The sequence below is a fragment of the Girardinichthys multiradiatus genome, chromosome 5 (assembly GCF_021462225.1).
Source record: "Girardinichthys multiradiatus isolate DD_20200921_A chromosome 5, DD_fGirMul_XY1, whole genome shotgun sequence".
NCBI lineage: Eukaryota > Metazoa > Chordata > Actinopteri > Cyprinodontiformes > Goodeidae > Girardinichthys > Girardinichthys multiradiatus.
In genome coordinates this window covers 36,051,364-36,065,967 of record NC_061798.1, presented here as the reverse complement: position 1 = coordinate 36,065,967, position 14,604 = coordinate 36,051,364, and the positions used below count along the sequence as shown (strand labels likewise).

Genomic DNA, 14,604 nt, shown 5'->3' with positions numbered 1-14,604 from the left:
CAAAAAAGATATAAGAAAAGTGAAAATGTTTATTTGATATTTGTTAAGAAGGTACCTATTTTGTCCAAAAAGGCAAATCCGAGAGTTTTGCTATCTGTTTGCATTCAGAAGAAAATATATGAACCACAATCTTAGCAGCAAATTTTACATCCACATTTAGTTGTTGTGTTTGAGAACACAAACATAGTGTCTTACATTTGCCTCTCCCACTGAACAAACTCAACTGACAATAAGAAAATTTACATTACTGGTGGTTTAATTTTTCCATCATTCCATGAAACTCTCAAAATGGATCCGTCACCTGGTCAATGACTGCTTGGGTGCTGTGTGCATGTGTCAGGTTTATCTTTATCCAGATGACACAATACAAGCTGCCACATGGCTATTAAACTTTCATTGGCTTCCTCCTGAATGCATGTGTGAGTGTGGAAGTCAGGCTTCATCCATCAGAAAAGATGTTAAATATAGACGGACCAGAATAGAGACCTGAAGCAAGGGGGACGCTAGAGGGTCTCGAAAAGCAAAAAAAGGGCACATGAGAAGAGGTCAAACTGATGAAAACGGAGGAGAAATGGAGCATCATTGTTGGACAGATAAAGAATCAAAGCATCATTTTTATCTAAACTCCTTTAAACTACATTTCCCTTCATTTAGACAAAGAAAATAACCAAACGTCAATTTCCACACATCTTTGCTAGTCTGTAGGTGGGCTATAATAATAAATGTTCTCAGATAGTATTTTTTATGTCATGTTCTGTGACAAATATCACTCGCTGCTATCTTGATAATGAATATTATTATAATATCATTACAAACACTTATGGCTGAGAACTACCATAAAATGGTTTACATCATTTGAGATCATTTTCCAGAAAAAAAATGGTCACTTTGGAAGTTACAATTTTAGTGATGTCAGGTATACTAAAAATGATAATATTAATAATATTACCAATAATAATAATAATTCTTCTTCTTGTTATTATTATTATTGGTGGGGAGTTCCCATTTTCCTTAGAATATTTTAGGATTTTGTGCATATAATAAATCTAAGTTGTACAAAACAAGGACATGGTTGTCCTCCACAGTGGACATAGTATCTGAATGTCATTTTTATTATAACTGGCCCCTAATTTCCCAAAGTAAGCTATTTAGACGTGGTGTAGATGTACAAAATGTTCAGGGTTCAGTAAATACTTTTGGTAAAAGTGAAAAAATACAAAAAACTGGCATGATCCTATTGCTAACTGGTGGCTAAAATGTCTAGAATAACATAATAAATTGCTGGCCTGTTTGACTTTCAGAAGAGTCAAAAATATGAATGGAGGAAACATGGAACTTGTCCAAATATTAGCAATGTGACTGGACGTAAAGTAAAACTTCACAGTTTGTTCCAATTATAAAAGAAGTACCAAAGTTTTTTTTTGTTGCTTTTATGTCCAAAAAAAGATTTAGCTTTTCTGTTGCTGGACATACGTAGTAGAGCATGTCTGTCCATCCTTCCATAGTGATGCACTGGAAGACTGTGAGAACAGCGAACAGGATGTTGTCAAACTGGGTGATGCCATAGTTTGGTCCAATCCATCCAGGACTACATGTTGATCCATTAGGGCACAATCGGGAAGGTGTTTTATTACCACATGGACGTTCTTCCACTGTCTCTTCTGATTAGAGACAGAAAAAGACAAAAAGATGGTGACTAACATTTAAAAATGAAACAACACAAGTTTTACCACAATTATTCCAAAAACACATCAATAACTCATGCAGGAGGTTATAAAACAACGCAGAACAACATTTCAAAGCACTGTAGGCCTCATTTGCCTCAGTTAAGCTCTGTGTTTATTATTCAACAATAAGAAAGACTGGGTAAAAATGGCATTCAAGGGAGAGTTCCAATGTGAAAATTCCTGCCAATATTTGGGAAAATATTCTTTGGACTGTTAAAACAAAGTTTTGTGTAAGTTGTGCATCCCATTACATCTGGCATATAACTAAGAACATTTCCAAAAACAGTCTGCCACATTGGTGGTAGTGTGATAGGACCCCAGAAGATCTGGGTGATTTGTTGTTATTGATGGATCCATGAATTCTACTCTTTGCCAGAAAATGAAATGGAATTCAGCCAACTGGTCTTTAGTTTTCTTTACATTTGAGCAATTTTGCAGTTGATGTGGCCATGTCTTTACTGTATTGCGGCTGATGGATACAGTTACTCATCATTCTCATTGTGTGCTTACTTGTAATGTCATCATAGCAGGTCGTGTGGAATTTTCCCATGTAGAACTCCAAGCCGATGATGGCGAACATGAGGATAGCCACGAACAACAGCAGACCAATCTGAAGCAGGGGGATCATGGCCTTCATTATGGACTTGAGGACCACCTGTAGGCCTGAATGACAATATGAAATACTCAGAAGAAGCTTGGAACAAAAACACCAAGAGGAAGCTGAAAGAGGTATGTTGTTTCACTCTGCCTTTTACTTCTAAACACCAAATAATACGTTCAACGTTCTAATGTATCTGGAGACATTCTAAAATGCCTGTCTCCACTTAATGGGGGTTGACTGTTGTGACAATTGATTATTGTTGTTATAGATTGCAAAGTTTGTATGAAATAAAGTATGTTTCCATGATGAATAAGAAGTGACGGGAATAATGTCACAGGAGAAGGGGTGGGTTAACATAAGTTTATAAACCTGTCCATTGCTTTGAGCATGTGAATATTGTATTTTAGCAATTATTACCTTCACTAAAAAGTTTAAATACAATGACTGAAGATGGGGATAAAACTAAACCAAGACAAATTTAACAAAGTTCCTAAATGCATGTAAGTATTTTCTCAGTCATAATAGTTAAGCTAAATGCTGACAGTTTATGCATATTCTGGTGAAGGTAAATGGAAATTTCCTCTTTAATTGAGTAACAAAAGGGCCAATGGTGGATGTTAAAAGTTACTTGTTTATTAGGAATAATAAATAAATCACAACTCACTGGGAATTCCAGACACCAACTTTAGTGGCCGCAGCACTCTCACAGCTCGAAGCGTCCTCAGATCCAGCTGTGACCCCACAGAGGACAGAATCCTGCACAGACAAAATAAATTTGGTTGGAATTTAGAGTAGTCATTTCTTACCCTTCATTGCATACCCATGAACTTAACCATTGCTTATCACTTTCTCTATCTTGGTAAAGCATTTCCATGAATTACCACAATAAATTTCCAAAGTCATTTCTAAATCTGATGTATAATTAAATTTTATTGAATTTAATTTTATTGCATTGTATTGTATCTGTTAGAGTTAGAAAGCTGATAAATACAGACAAGTGTAATTAAAGACACAAGTGAACCAAGTGAGTTTGACTTGCAAGGGTGAGACAGTCCTCTGCCAGAACAGCAGTTTCCTTCTCACAAAAGGAGAAATCCTTGCACCAGCCTTTTATTTACAACTCACATTCCAACAAGCAAAAAGCAGGAATCGGTTCAGCTAATTCTTACAGAGATTTCAACCTAAAAGAGTAGTTATTCCCATATATGGTATAAGCTTGTCATGTCCAGGGAGTGATCCACTCCAGACCGCATTCCTTAACCTTCCACAAACCCTTTTTCACACTAAAAAACAATCATAAGAATCATCTTAAGTCTAGTAGAACTTCACACATAAACATGATTTAGATTAAACAATAATAACTTATATACATTTTTCCAACAGTGTCCCTCCTAGATAAAGTGCTATATAGTTTTTACTAAAGTCACATATACAAATATTCTTAGAGCAGAAAAAAGAAAATTCCTTTAAATCATCAGTGGTCAAAGCTGAAACAAAACACTATTAAGGCAGGTAATTTACTCTGTCCTGTGGCAGATGGCCCTTTTTCAAACCCCCCAAATAAAAAAAGGCAAATATACGAAATATTGACAGGTTAAAATAACAAGCACCTGTCCAAATAATATCTGTGAATTTAAAGCTGTAATAATAAATGTTTTGGTCCTAAAAACGTCTGTATTCCACAATTGCTTTGTGTGTGCTGTGAATTTTCAATGGTTCATAAATGTATGAGAAGTTTTACTGTGAAGACAACAGGAATAAGGTTGGAAATGACTGCATTTTCTACAGGTAAAGAAAGCAGAGTTTTTGCAGCTATAATTATTGCTTTCTTCCTTTAATTCCACATTATAATAATTGCACATCTTCCCCTGATCCGGTTTAGGCACATAACAATGTTTTATTTGCCATACAAGTTTCTCAAGGCAATTTGCAAACTGTGCATTTGTGTGTGTATCAGGGATGGGCAATTATCGTGATTTATCGTTATTGGGGGAATTAACGATTAATTAATACATTTTTCCCACTGTTGTTTTCATGAAAGTGACAATAAATATAAATATATATTTTAAAATGAACACTGTTGTATGATGTTTAATAGTACACCTGCACTATTTAATGGTATTTGTGAACTGAAGAAGTCAATTTGATAAGACAAGGTTTTTTTTCAGACAATTGTTGTGTTTGTTGGGCTCTGATGTTATGAAGTTTAAATATCTGCTGTTGTCATTTTTACCATCATGACTATAAATATAACAAAGTATAGTGAGAAAATGTTTAATTTCACATTGCCCATCCCTTGTGTGCATGACACAGGCTATTCTGTTTAGATTGCCAGGACAGTTAGAAAAAGCAATAACAGATGTAATATTGTCCTCAGTTAATCAGTGATTAATAAATAATCTTCTCATAAATATACATTCGTTTACATGTATATTCTACCCTATTGTAATATCAGCAACCCATGCATTTAAATTTTTATTTTATACCCTACCTGTGTCCATAGCAACAGCTGAATGTCTTTTTGGCAAATTTGCATTATATGAGCGACTAAAATAATGCAGCTTTATTTTCTTACCAGCACAGCCACAAAAAAATAAGGTAGCTTAACTGTTTAAAACATTACAGAACTAAATAAATGTATGAAAAATACAATGAACCAACCAATGCCCACAAATTTACCCAAATATAGGCCTACCCCATACACATTAGTCTGAAATGCAAAGAGGATGAGATTCAGCTATTTCCTCCTTAATAATCTCTACCGATCTCAATTCCCAGCACTTACAGGGTGCTTACTTACCTAAAGGATAATAGATGGAGGCAATGGTACACATCTGAGGACTTTCAACCAAGAAGCAAAGGTCTGAGTTTACTTTAGCACTGCAGCTGCGTGTTAGGGTGTACTGGCTTCAGTACTTTGTATATAGACCTACTGATGCATAACTTTTAGACATACATTGAAATTCTTTGACTATCAATACTTAGTCAGCGTATTATACATTTACTACTTAAAGTAAGAACCTTTGCAAAATGCTTCAGTTATCCAGGCAGGGGCCTTAGAGTTGATTTTTGCTGCTACTGGGAGAAGTCCAGTTGGACCCTCCATGTGTTTCCTGACCATTGCAGGCCTCATGCAGAAAAACAAACAAATAGTAACACACGGAGGCCAGCAGGCAAACATTTGATCACCTCAGGACTACCAGTTAACCTTTACATTTGTCTGTGGGCTGCCAGAGCTAACTTGAGGATGTGGAGCATTCCCATCTAGATGTGTACATAGCTATGAAATAGTAATTGTACCCAAAGATAATTTTCATGTTTTGTCACATTACAACTGCAAACTTTGATGTCACTCAGTCAGTCATTTTCTACCGCTTCTTCCATAGTGGGTCGCAGGGAAGCTGGTGCCTATCTCCAGCAGTCTATGGGCGAGAGGCGGGGTACACCCTGGACAGGTCGCCAGTCCATCCCAGGGCCACACTTCAATTTATTAATTGAAATTATATTTTTATACGACAAACCTGCAAAGACATGACCATGCATGTGAAGTGACAGGCTGCCAAGGAGGGCATTAACTAGAGGACAACAACTGATCTACAATATGCAGCAACCCTTGCTGCAACAATACGGTCCATGTGCAGCTTCAAACAGCCGTCACGGAAACCGCTGCTCACAGACAGTCTCAACCAAATCTGACAGTCACCACAAATTTACACAGCCATTTTTACATACATATTTGTAAAACATTTTAAAACCATGAATCTCTTTCTTACCACATTACAACTATGAACCTTAAATTCTAAAAAAAAAATGCATTGAAGTTTATTAAGTTTACAAGGCACTGTTGGGGTTTGTGCAAATTCCACATAGCGTAAAAACCCAAGTGAGTAAGAAGCCTCCTGTTGTAAGACACGAAAAAGGACAAATTCAGTGCATTATTAAACATAGTTTCAAAGGAACTATCATCCATGATTTAAGGAAAGACCATTTAACTGTATTTCATATTACAGAAAAGTGTGGGCATTTGCACATTGCCTGCTACACTAAATGTTTATTTTATGCTTGCAGTCTACATATTTATAGTCAGTACTTGGAAATGAGATACCATGCACAAGAGTTTCGTAAAACAGTCAAGGATATTTTAAGCACTAAAAGAAACCCCTTCTCCTGTTTCTTACTCATTTTGGTTACGTTTTCCTTTTATTTCCATATCAACTCTTTCTCCATCTCTCTTCAGGTTTGTTGCTAATTCCAGTAAGAGGTCATTTATTTAGAGACAGCATTGGCAGCCAAGCCACTCATTTCCTCAATGGATTTTCACCGGCCACAGTTAAAGGCCATGATGTAGGTCTCAACACACTAGACCTCAGCAAAATGACCAAAATGCATCGGTCTGTCATGATCTTGGAGTGATTCATATTTTCTGAAGTAGTTCCGTGATCCATTTTTTGGTGTACAGTACTTGAGGCTTCATTAAAATACAGCTTTGATTAAAAAAAAAACAGGATCTGCATTGGATCATTGTTTTTGAATACTTTGTCACCCTGTTTTTACTTCAAAGCTTACATGTTAAGGAAACAATTCCCTTCTGCTAGACAGTTCAAATCTCCAAGAAGCAGTTGTCCCTAGCAACAGCTGAACCAGCCCACAGTGCACACTTATGGCCAGTAGATGGAGCAGAGAGTATGCCGGCATTTGTATGGAAAACTGGAAAGGGAATGTGGACAGAGAATTGCTACAAATAATAGCAAAAAATAAATGAATAAGGAAGAAGTGTGAAAAAAATATAACCAATGGAAGACTGATATAATGTATTTTCAAGTTTAGTTGAGAGGATAGAAAGGATAGATAATGGCGAGTAATGACTTATGATTGTAGCTATGACCATCGCGCGACTATTATTTGATTTATTATTATGATCCCTTCTGCTTGAAGCTGCCAACAGTTTTCAGGTGCAATAATTGAACAGGCAAACAAACATCATTAATCAAAACTACTCCACTATGAAACAGATGTATTATGTCGACTATTGACTTTTTACATCAATAACAATGGAAGAAATAAACTGGCTGTTTTGAGAGCTAAGAAGGTGATTTAGATTTTGAGAAGTATAACAGTAACTGCTTGGATACAAAAGCTCTTCAATACATTTTTAAAGACATAATCAGCAGAAAACCAAAATGCGACATGATTTGTTGGTAAGGCATCAGTGCTAATGTTGGGCAAAAAACTTACTTTTTTACTGAGTTACTTAAAAGTTAACTAGTTAACTTAAAACACATGACAGCAGATGAATTACAAAAAGTGGAATAGGATAAATATTTACTGACTAATAAATAATCCCTGAACCACACTCTTGAGAAATCTGCAGGTAATCAGTCAATTATCAGCTTGATGGGCCCTGACCAACAATGTGAGAAATAATCAAATATCAGTAACTTGAACCTCTATGCAATTTAAGGATTTTTCTCTTTTGCATTAGTACATTACTCTGAAAGGCTATGATTACCATTTGGCCTTTTTCTAAATTTTATTTGTTTTGCATTTTTGAAACTTGAGTTCATTTAAGATGCCAAAGCTCTGTTTGGGAACTAACCCCACTCTGATTAGCGGTTTTGTGTTTCTTCAAACTGACAGCTAAACCACATTCCTCGAAAATACTAACTCCCCCTTTAGGCCGACTGCATAATAATGGCAGGATTCTGTCCACAAAAAAAAATAAATATTTTTTAGCGGATTTTTTATCTATTTAAAAAATCTGGTTTTGAATCACAACTAAGTTACACTAAACATGCTGGGGAAGCCGATGGTTGCATGATTCCTCTTGCCTGAAAATGAACTTAAGTAATTATTTTAATTTTTTTTAATTACAAAGATTGTATAAATACAAAATATCACAGAGGAGCCCTATCCCTATGAGTCGGAGAGTCCTTAATGAAATAGCAGCGGTGAAGAAGGAAAGGCAACATCCCCTTAAGAGAGAGAGCGTGAAAAAGAGTGAGCAGATTGAAAGGGAGTGATAGTCCTGTGTGTCAAAAGTGTTAGATCCAACTGCTGAGACAGAGACTCATAAGAGAAGCAGAAGCAGACAAACAGAGATACTCCAGAGATGAAATAAGGAAGCGTTTTCACTGCAGTGGGAAAAGGTGTTTAGATGGTGATGACAGAGGCTCCTGCTGCAGGGAAACACCAAGCTATTAACCCTGTACAGCAACACAAACGGTTTTTAAACTGTACTGCAATATGTGTTGATCATCCAAATGTTGTAACTTTTCCGCATGTGTAAAATATGTAAGTGATGACATGGTTCACGGTGCTACTTTTCCCTTGTTATGTCCTAGAAAAAAATGCACCCAACCTTTTTGTTCTTAATCTCAACATTCTTATGATCTGTTACATAGTATCTATAGCCCCCTTTTTAATTGGAAGAAATCCTGGGAAGCCTTGAGCCAGGGCCGCCCCCATGTCTTAATACATTCAAACTGATGAAAAAGGTGGAGATGAGGGATGTTTAATCGGGAGGTGAAAGTCTGTTTCGACTAAGTCAGTCATCATCTACATCTACACTAACAAAATTAGAAATCGTGTCATTTTAAATAGATGGTTGATCAAACAGATATAGAAAATGGATGGTTGGATGATGGATGGATGTCCCACTAAAATAGGACACACAGAACAAACCACCATGTACGCACACACTGATATGTAAAGGTCATTTAGAGTATTCAGTTGACCTAACAGTTCTGTTTTTGGACCGTACCCAGAGAGAACCAACAAATGCACAGGGAGAACATGCAAACTTCATACAGAAAGACCCCAGGCCAAAATGCGAACCTGTGACCTTCTTGCTGCAAGGCAACAGTGCTACCAACTCTGCCACTGTTTATATATACCGTATTTTCCGCACTATAAGGCGCACTTAAAAACCATTAATTTTCTCAAAAAATGACAGTGCGCCTTGTAATCCGGAGTGCCTCATATATGGATCAATTGGTTAATTGGTTGATCCATACTGGTTGTACACGGCGCTCTGTCAAAATGTTTCAGTACGACTGGTAAACTACAAAGCCGCACCGCTTGCAGCATTACGGCTATCGTAGTCAGGGGTGTCGCCGAAGTAATAGCGGTAAACACCTGTATTGTGCTTACTCCTAGTCCAACACCACTTGTGTGTGTATAACGACCCCAAAATTGCACCTTTCAAGAGACACGCTTACGATGCTGAGTTCAAACTCAAGGCTGTCAGCTACGCAGTCGAACATGGGAATAGAGCAGCAGCGAGAGAATTCAACAGTTAACGCTACTATATTGAGAATGTACTAACGTTTGATTTAGTGCATCAAACTGTTTCTTTTACGTGTTTACTGAATCAGGGAAAAGTTCCCTTTCACGTTTTAACTAACGTTTGATTTCAACTTCAACTTCATAGACTCCAATGCATTCCTAACGTGCGGTTGGCTCTATTCAATAGAATTCTATGTAGAGGAGACCTTACCATGAGAGTGAATGGAGTTATCAGAACGCTGGTTTGTAGTGTATTAATAAAGTTTGACTGACTGACTTATCTGACTGTTTTGTTGACATTCTCTTTAGCACAGCTCCATCTAGTGGATGCATAACGCAACCCCAGTCAAACGTTTGACTGCAGTAGCTTCTATTCTATGCGCCTTATAATCCGGTGCGCCCTATATATGAAAATAGTTCTAAAATAGGCCATTCATTGAAGGTGTGCCTTATAATCCGGTGCGCCTTATAGTGCGGAAAATACGGTATATATATATATATATATATATATATATATATATATATATATATATATTTCAGTCAAACAGTAATTATTTTAGATTAGATTTTCTTTCCTATAATATGCTTTTCCTATAATCTTTATTTTATAATGTCAATTATTATTAAGATATTTAAAAAAATATCTTCCTTTTTTGGGTTCACTTGTTATGAACTCAATGGGATGGACTAATTCATTTTCATATTAAATACATTTCATTTAAGCTATGAGACTTATATGATCTTGAACTTGTGGTTGAACTATGACATTAAAGTCATTTCAAGTACCTGATGGCTGGTACATATATAAACTTTTACTGACAAATTAAGCCTGCTGTAAGGCCTTTCTGATAGTACCTATTCAAAACATTGATACGGTTCTTATTCCCAATATCTTCATTCCTTCTGTAGCTGTCCTAATGAAGAGCAAACATTTGATGATGATGATTGAGTGCCCTGATGAAGATCACAGAGGTCACCTGCTACCCTCACTTTCGCCAGTCTCTCCTTGTTCCGAGCATTGCCATGGTAACCGGCAATTCCTCTCTTTGCAGAGTCTCCACGGATACCAATCTGCTCTCATTCACAAGCGTTGCCTGGGAAACGCAACCCCTACTCATTGATGGAATCTCGGCAATGCCTCAGCAACAGGGATAGGAAGTGGGTCTCCTGGCAATTGATTTTTTTAACCCATCAAAACCCCCTGCATATACCACCCAGCCCCACCCTCCCATACACACACACACACACACACACACATACACACACACACACACACACACACACACACACACACACACACACACATACACACACACTGCACAAATCATTACACTTGACAAGAAAGAAAAAGACTAAAAGCACAGGAGAGTCATGAAAAAAATAACTTCAGTATTCAAGGGTGCAAAAATACAAGTTAATAGATACATAAACCTATTAACATGCATGTCAGTTACAAAACAGCTTCATAGAAATTTTGAATAAGTAAGATCACTTAAAAAAAATGTTCTTAAAGAAATGCCATCATGCCCTAACTGTAAACTCAAAACTTGTGTTGTTTGCTTGGATATATAATATTCAGCCTACATTGCTGAATCTGGTGTTTCTCGTCTTCCTCTTGAAAATACCCCACAGATTATTTTATTAGGTCAGGAGAGATTGCTGACCAGCCAAGCACAATGATAGATAATAAACCAAGTACTGGTACTTTTGGTAGAATGTGCAGGTGCCAAGTGTTGCTAAAAATAAAATCAGTATCTTCATAATTCAATTCAACAGGAAAGTATTGGAATAATTGTGAAGTGGTGTCAAATATTTTTTTTTCCATTCTTCATTACCTGTTCCCTATTGGTCTCCACTGTCGGGGATAAACAGGAAACAGAGGGAAAATATTAAATGAACCTTAGGGCTGCAAGATATCAGATAAACATGTAATTGCAACATGATTAACCCAGATTTTCCTACTTTTTTCTTTTTCCTTCCTCAAAAAAATATACATCAAGTGTGGACATAGACAGTAGTGAAAGTCTGAAAGTCTGCCCCACAGGCCAAACAAGTTATTGTCATGCCGAATTTGCATGTACGACATTAAAATATAATAACCTTACAAATACTGCATCCCATCAGTCATTTGCAATTGCGATATTGCACAGACTGGTATTGCAATGATGACTGCAATTCAACATATTGTGCCGCTCAAATTAATTCAAACTTTTGGTCAGTAGTTAATCGATTTTTAGCAGCTGAAACAGCATAATTGACAATGTGTTTGTCTCTGTATGTTATATTTACAGAATATTGTCCTTGAGACTAACTACCACTAAAAAAGTAGTTGTTTTGCATTTCATTTTTGCTTTTGATTCCAGCTTTGTCCTGTTACATGCCAGTGTGTATGGAATACCAAAGTGCTCAAAATTAAATAAATAAATGAAACATTATGAAATAAGTATCTAAATCAATAAATAATAGATAAACATATAATTGTGAAATAATTCAATGCATAATCAATTCTCAGCTCATTATTATGAAATATATTTCTTTTTAAAATCAGCTTTGTAATATAAATTTTTTCATATTAAATTATAATAATAATTGAAATTATTGTTGAGGCTATTTTTATGTAATTCCAGAAGTTTTTTTTTGAGAAATTACCCTTTTAAAATAAAAGCTGACTTTAAAAAAAATGACATTTTGAAATAAAAAACTGCTGGAAAGTACTTCTACTGGTCGGTATAACCCAGCTGCACGATGGACTAGTACACTGCACACAATACATGGCGTCATGAGAACTGGACCTTATGTGGAAATACTGACACATCATCTAAAGACATCACCCAGGAAGGTATCGTCATGCACAAATGGGGCTCCAAATGGACAATGACTCTGAGCATACCACCAAAATTAGTTACAAAGTGGCTTAAGGGCAACAAGATCAATGTTTTGGAGTGCCTGAAAATGCTGATACCAATCCCATAGAAATTTGTGGGTAGAGCTAAAAAAGTACTCAAGCAAGGTGGCCTACCAATCTGACTCAATTGCACCAGTTCTGTCAGGATGAATGGGCAATGGGACCAACAAAGATTTATTAAAAGATTAAAGAATGCCTAAAACATTTCACCTGAGAACAGTTTAAAAAAATAAGTCTACCAAATACTAAGAAAATGTATGTAGAAAGTTTAACATTATTTTTAACTTTCATTATTATCTGTTATTTGAAAAAATAAACAACATAAAACTCCACTTATTTTTCTTTGCTCAGATGACAGAAAAGGTACTTTTTAGAATGTGGGAATGTGGTAGCATGGCTACCTAACAATACTGTATAAAAAGTGCTTGTGCAATGCCACTGTGCATTCTAATGTGTAATGTGTGTGGTTGTGTGTGTGTCCATCTTTTCACTGTCAGCACAAATGGCAAAAATAACACATGCACTGACAACATGCAAGAAACTGGAGCAGGTTTGTGCCAGTAATGAGTCCATGAGCTGCATGTGCTTGTGTGCGCGTATACATGTGCATATAGGCTACGTGTGTATCATGTGAAGTTGTGTGGGAGAGCCATGTGTCACCACAGTGTGAGCTCCCGTTCAGTCACTGTCTCCCACTGAGTCAATATTCAACCCCCTTGCTTACACACTCTTAAACTCACACAAGTAATAATTAGACCACAGATGATTAAAATAAAACACACACATGTTAGGGGATTTCAACAGTGCGTTTAAGGGAGCAATAAATAAATAACAATGTGCCTGGTTGCAATCTAAGAAAATCTCTGTCACCAACTGAAAAATTGTCACTTCCAGTAGGTGTTTTAAGCAAATCATGGTTATGTACTGTAAAAACAATTAGACTGAAATGAGTGAACTTAAAAATATTAGCGATGAAAACTTTACGGCTTGTATTTTTACATACACCGATGAGGGATAACATTATGACCTTGACAGATAAGGTTAATAACACTGTTAATCTCTGTATAATTCTACCTGAGTGGCAAATATTAAGCAGCAAAAAAGCACTCTGTCCTCAAATGTAAGGATTACAGCACGTTTGACACAGCCAAGATTGTGGTTGTTAGACGACTGGATCATAGAACCACCAATTCTCCACCCGTTGTGGTGTGTTTCCAGTCTGCAGTAGTCAATTTCCATCAAAAGCACAAACACACTATTAGGCGCATGGTAATAATATGATTCCTAAATTGTCTACAATAAAAATGAAAGCAATCACAAATGAAGTAAGTATTTAATGTGACAATAAATTGCATTTTCTAGAGTTATTTAAGGTACAAAGGTTGATTATGGCATATTAAGAACTTGACATAGCTTTCATTTCTTTTTGTATGGTCATGTTTGTGTCTTCATGTGATCTTAGCATATTTTTATTATCTTAAAATTGAGATTCTATAGGGGGACGATCTGATAAAGAACTCCTGCTGTTACAATGTGTTGCTATATTGTAAATACAAATTGCCTTTTGTGACTGTATAACCATTTCACTTCCTATTAAATACTCACTGGGAAAGTTCTGACAAGTCAACAAGGAACTAAAGGTGGAATAAAGAATTAAATATTATAATAAAAGTTTATAATAAAAAAAGCACACTTTAACAGAAAGTTCTCATTAGAGTACATAGAATTTTAATTATTGACAATTGTTTTTATGTTTTTCTGCCAACATTCCTTTTGGGATAATGATGACAGCCTTTCCACATCTAAATGGGAAAGTCCCTTAAAGCCATGCTTGTTTAATAAACACATTGTCAAACTAGTTAAAAGATGTCCGGGATGGATAGAGATGGTCTTGAAGGAAACTATGTAATGCATTAATTTAACAATTAAGTATATATTTTTTTAAATAAAATGCATTAATCCTCTGTTGAAGTACGTGCAGGTGTCTGTTGGAGTAAATCTACACACTGTCCTTTTCTCAGATGCTGCAGATGCTGATGTCTGCAGTCCTTAAAATCTTTAAAGCCTCCCTTTATTCCAGCTTCTAA

The 14,604-nt window shown here is 36.1% G+C and overlaps 1 protein-coding gene across 7 annotated transcripts in view; it reads right to left on the bottom strand.

The window, feature by feature from the left end:
- cacna1ab (calcium channel, voltage-dependent, P/Q type, alpha 1A subunit, b) overlaps positions 1–14,604 on the bottom strand; it is a 179,852-nt gene that overhangs the window by 104,050 nt on the left and 61,198 nt on the right. For all 7 annotated transcript variants that reach the window (XM_047366481.1, XM_047366480.1, XM_047366484.1 and 4 more), the window contains exons 4-6: positions 2,993–3,084; positions 2,238–2,390; positions 1,474–1,661 (exon numbers count right to left, since the gene is read on the bottom strand). In XM_047366481.1, the coding sequence (XP_047222437.1) occupies positions 1,474–1,661; positions 2,238–2,390; positions 2,993–3,084 (433 nt within the window). The remainder of the gene's footprint in view (positions 1–1,473; positions 1,662–2,237; positions 2,391–2,992; positions 3,085–14,604) is intronic.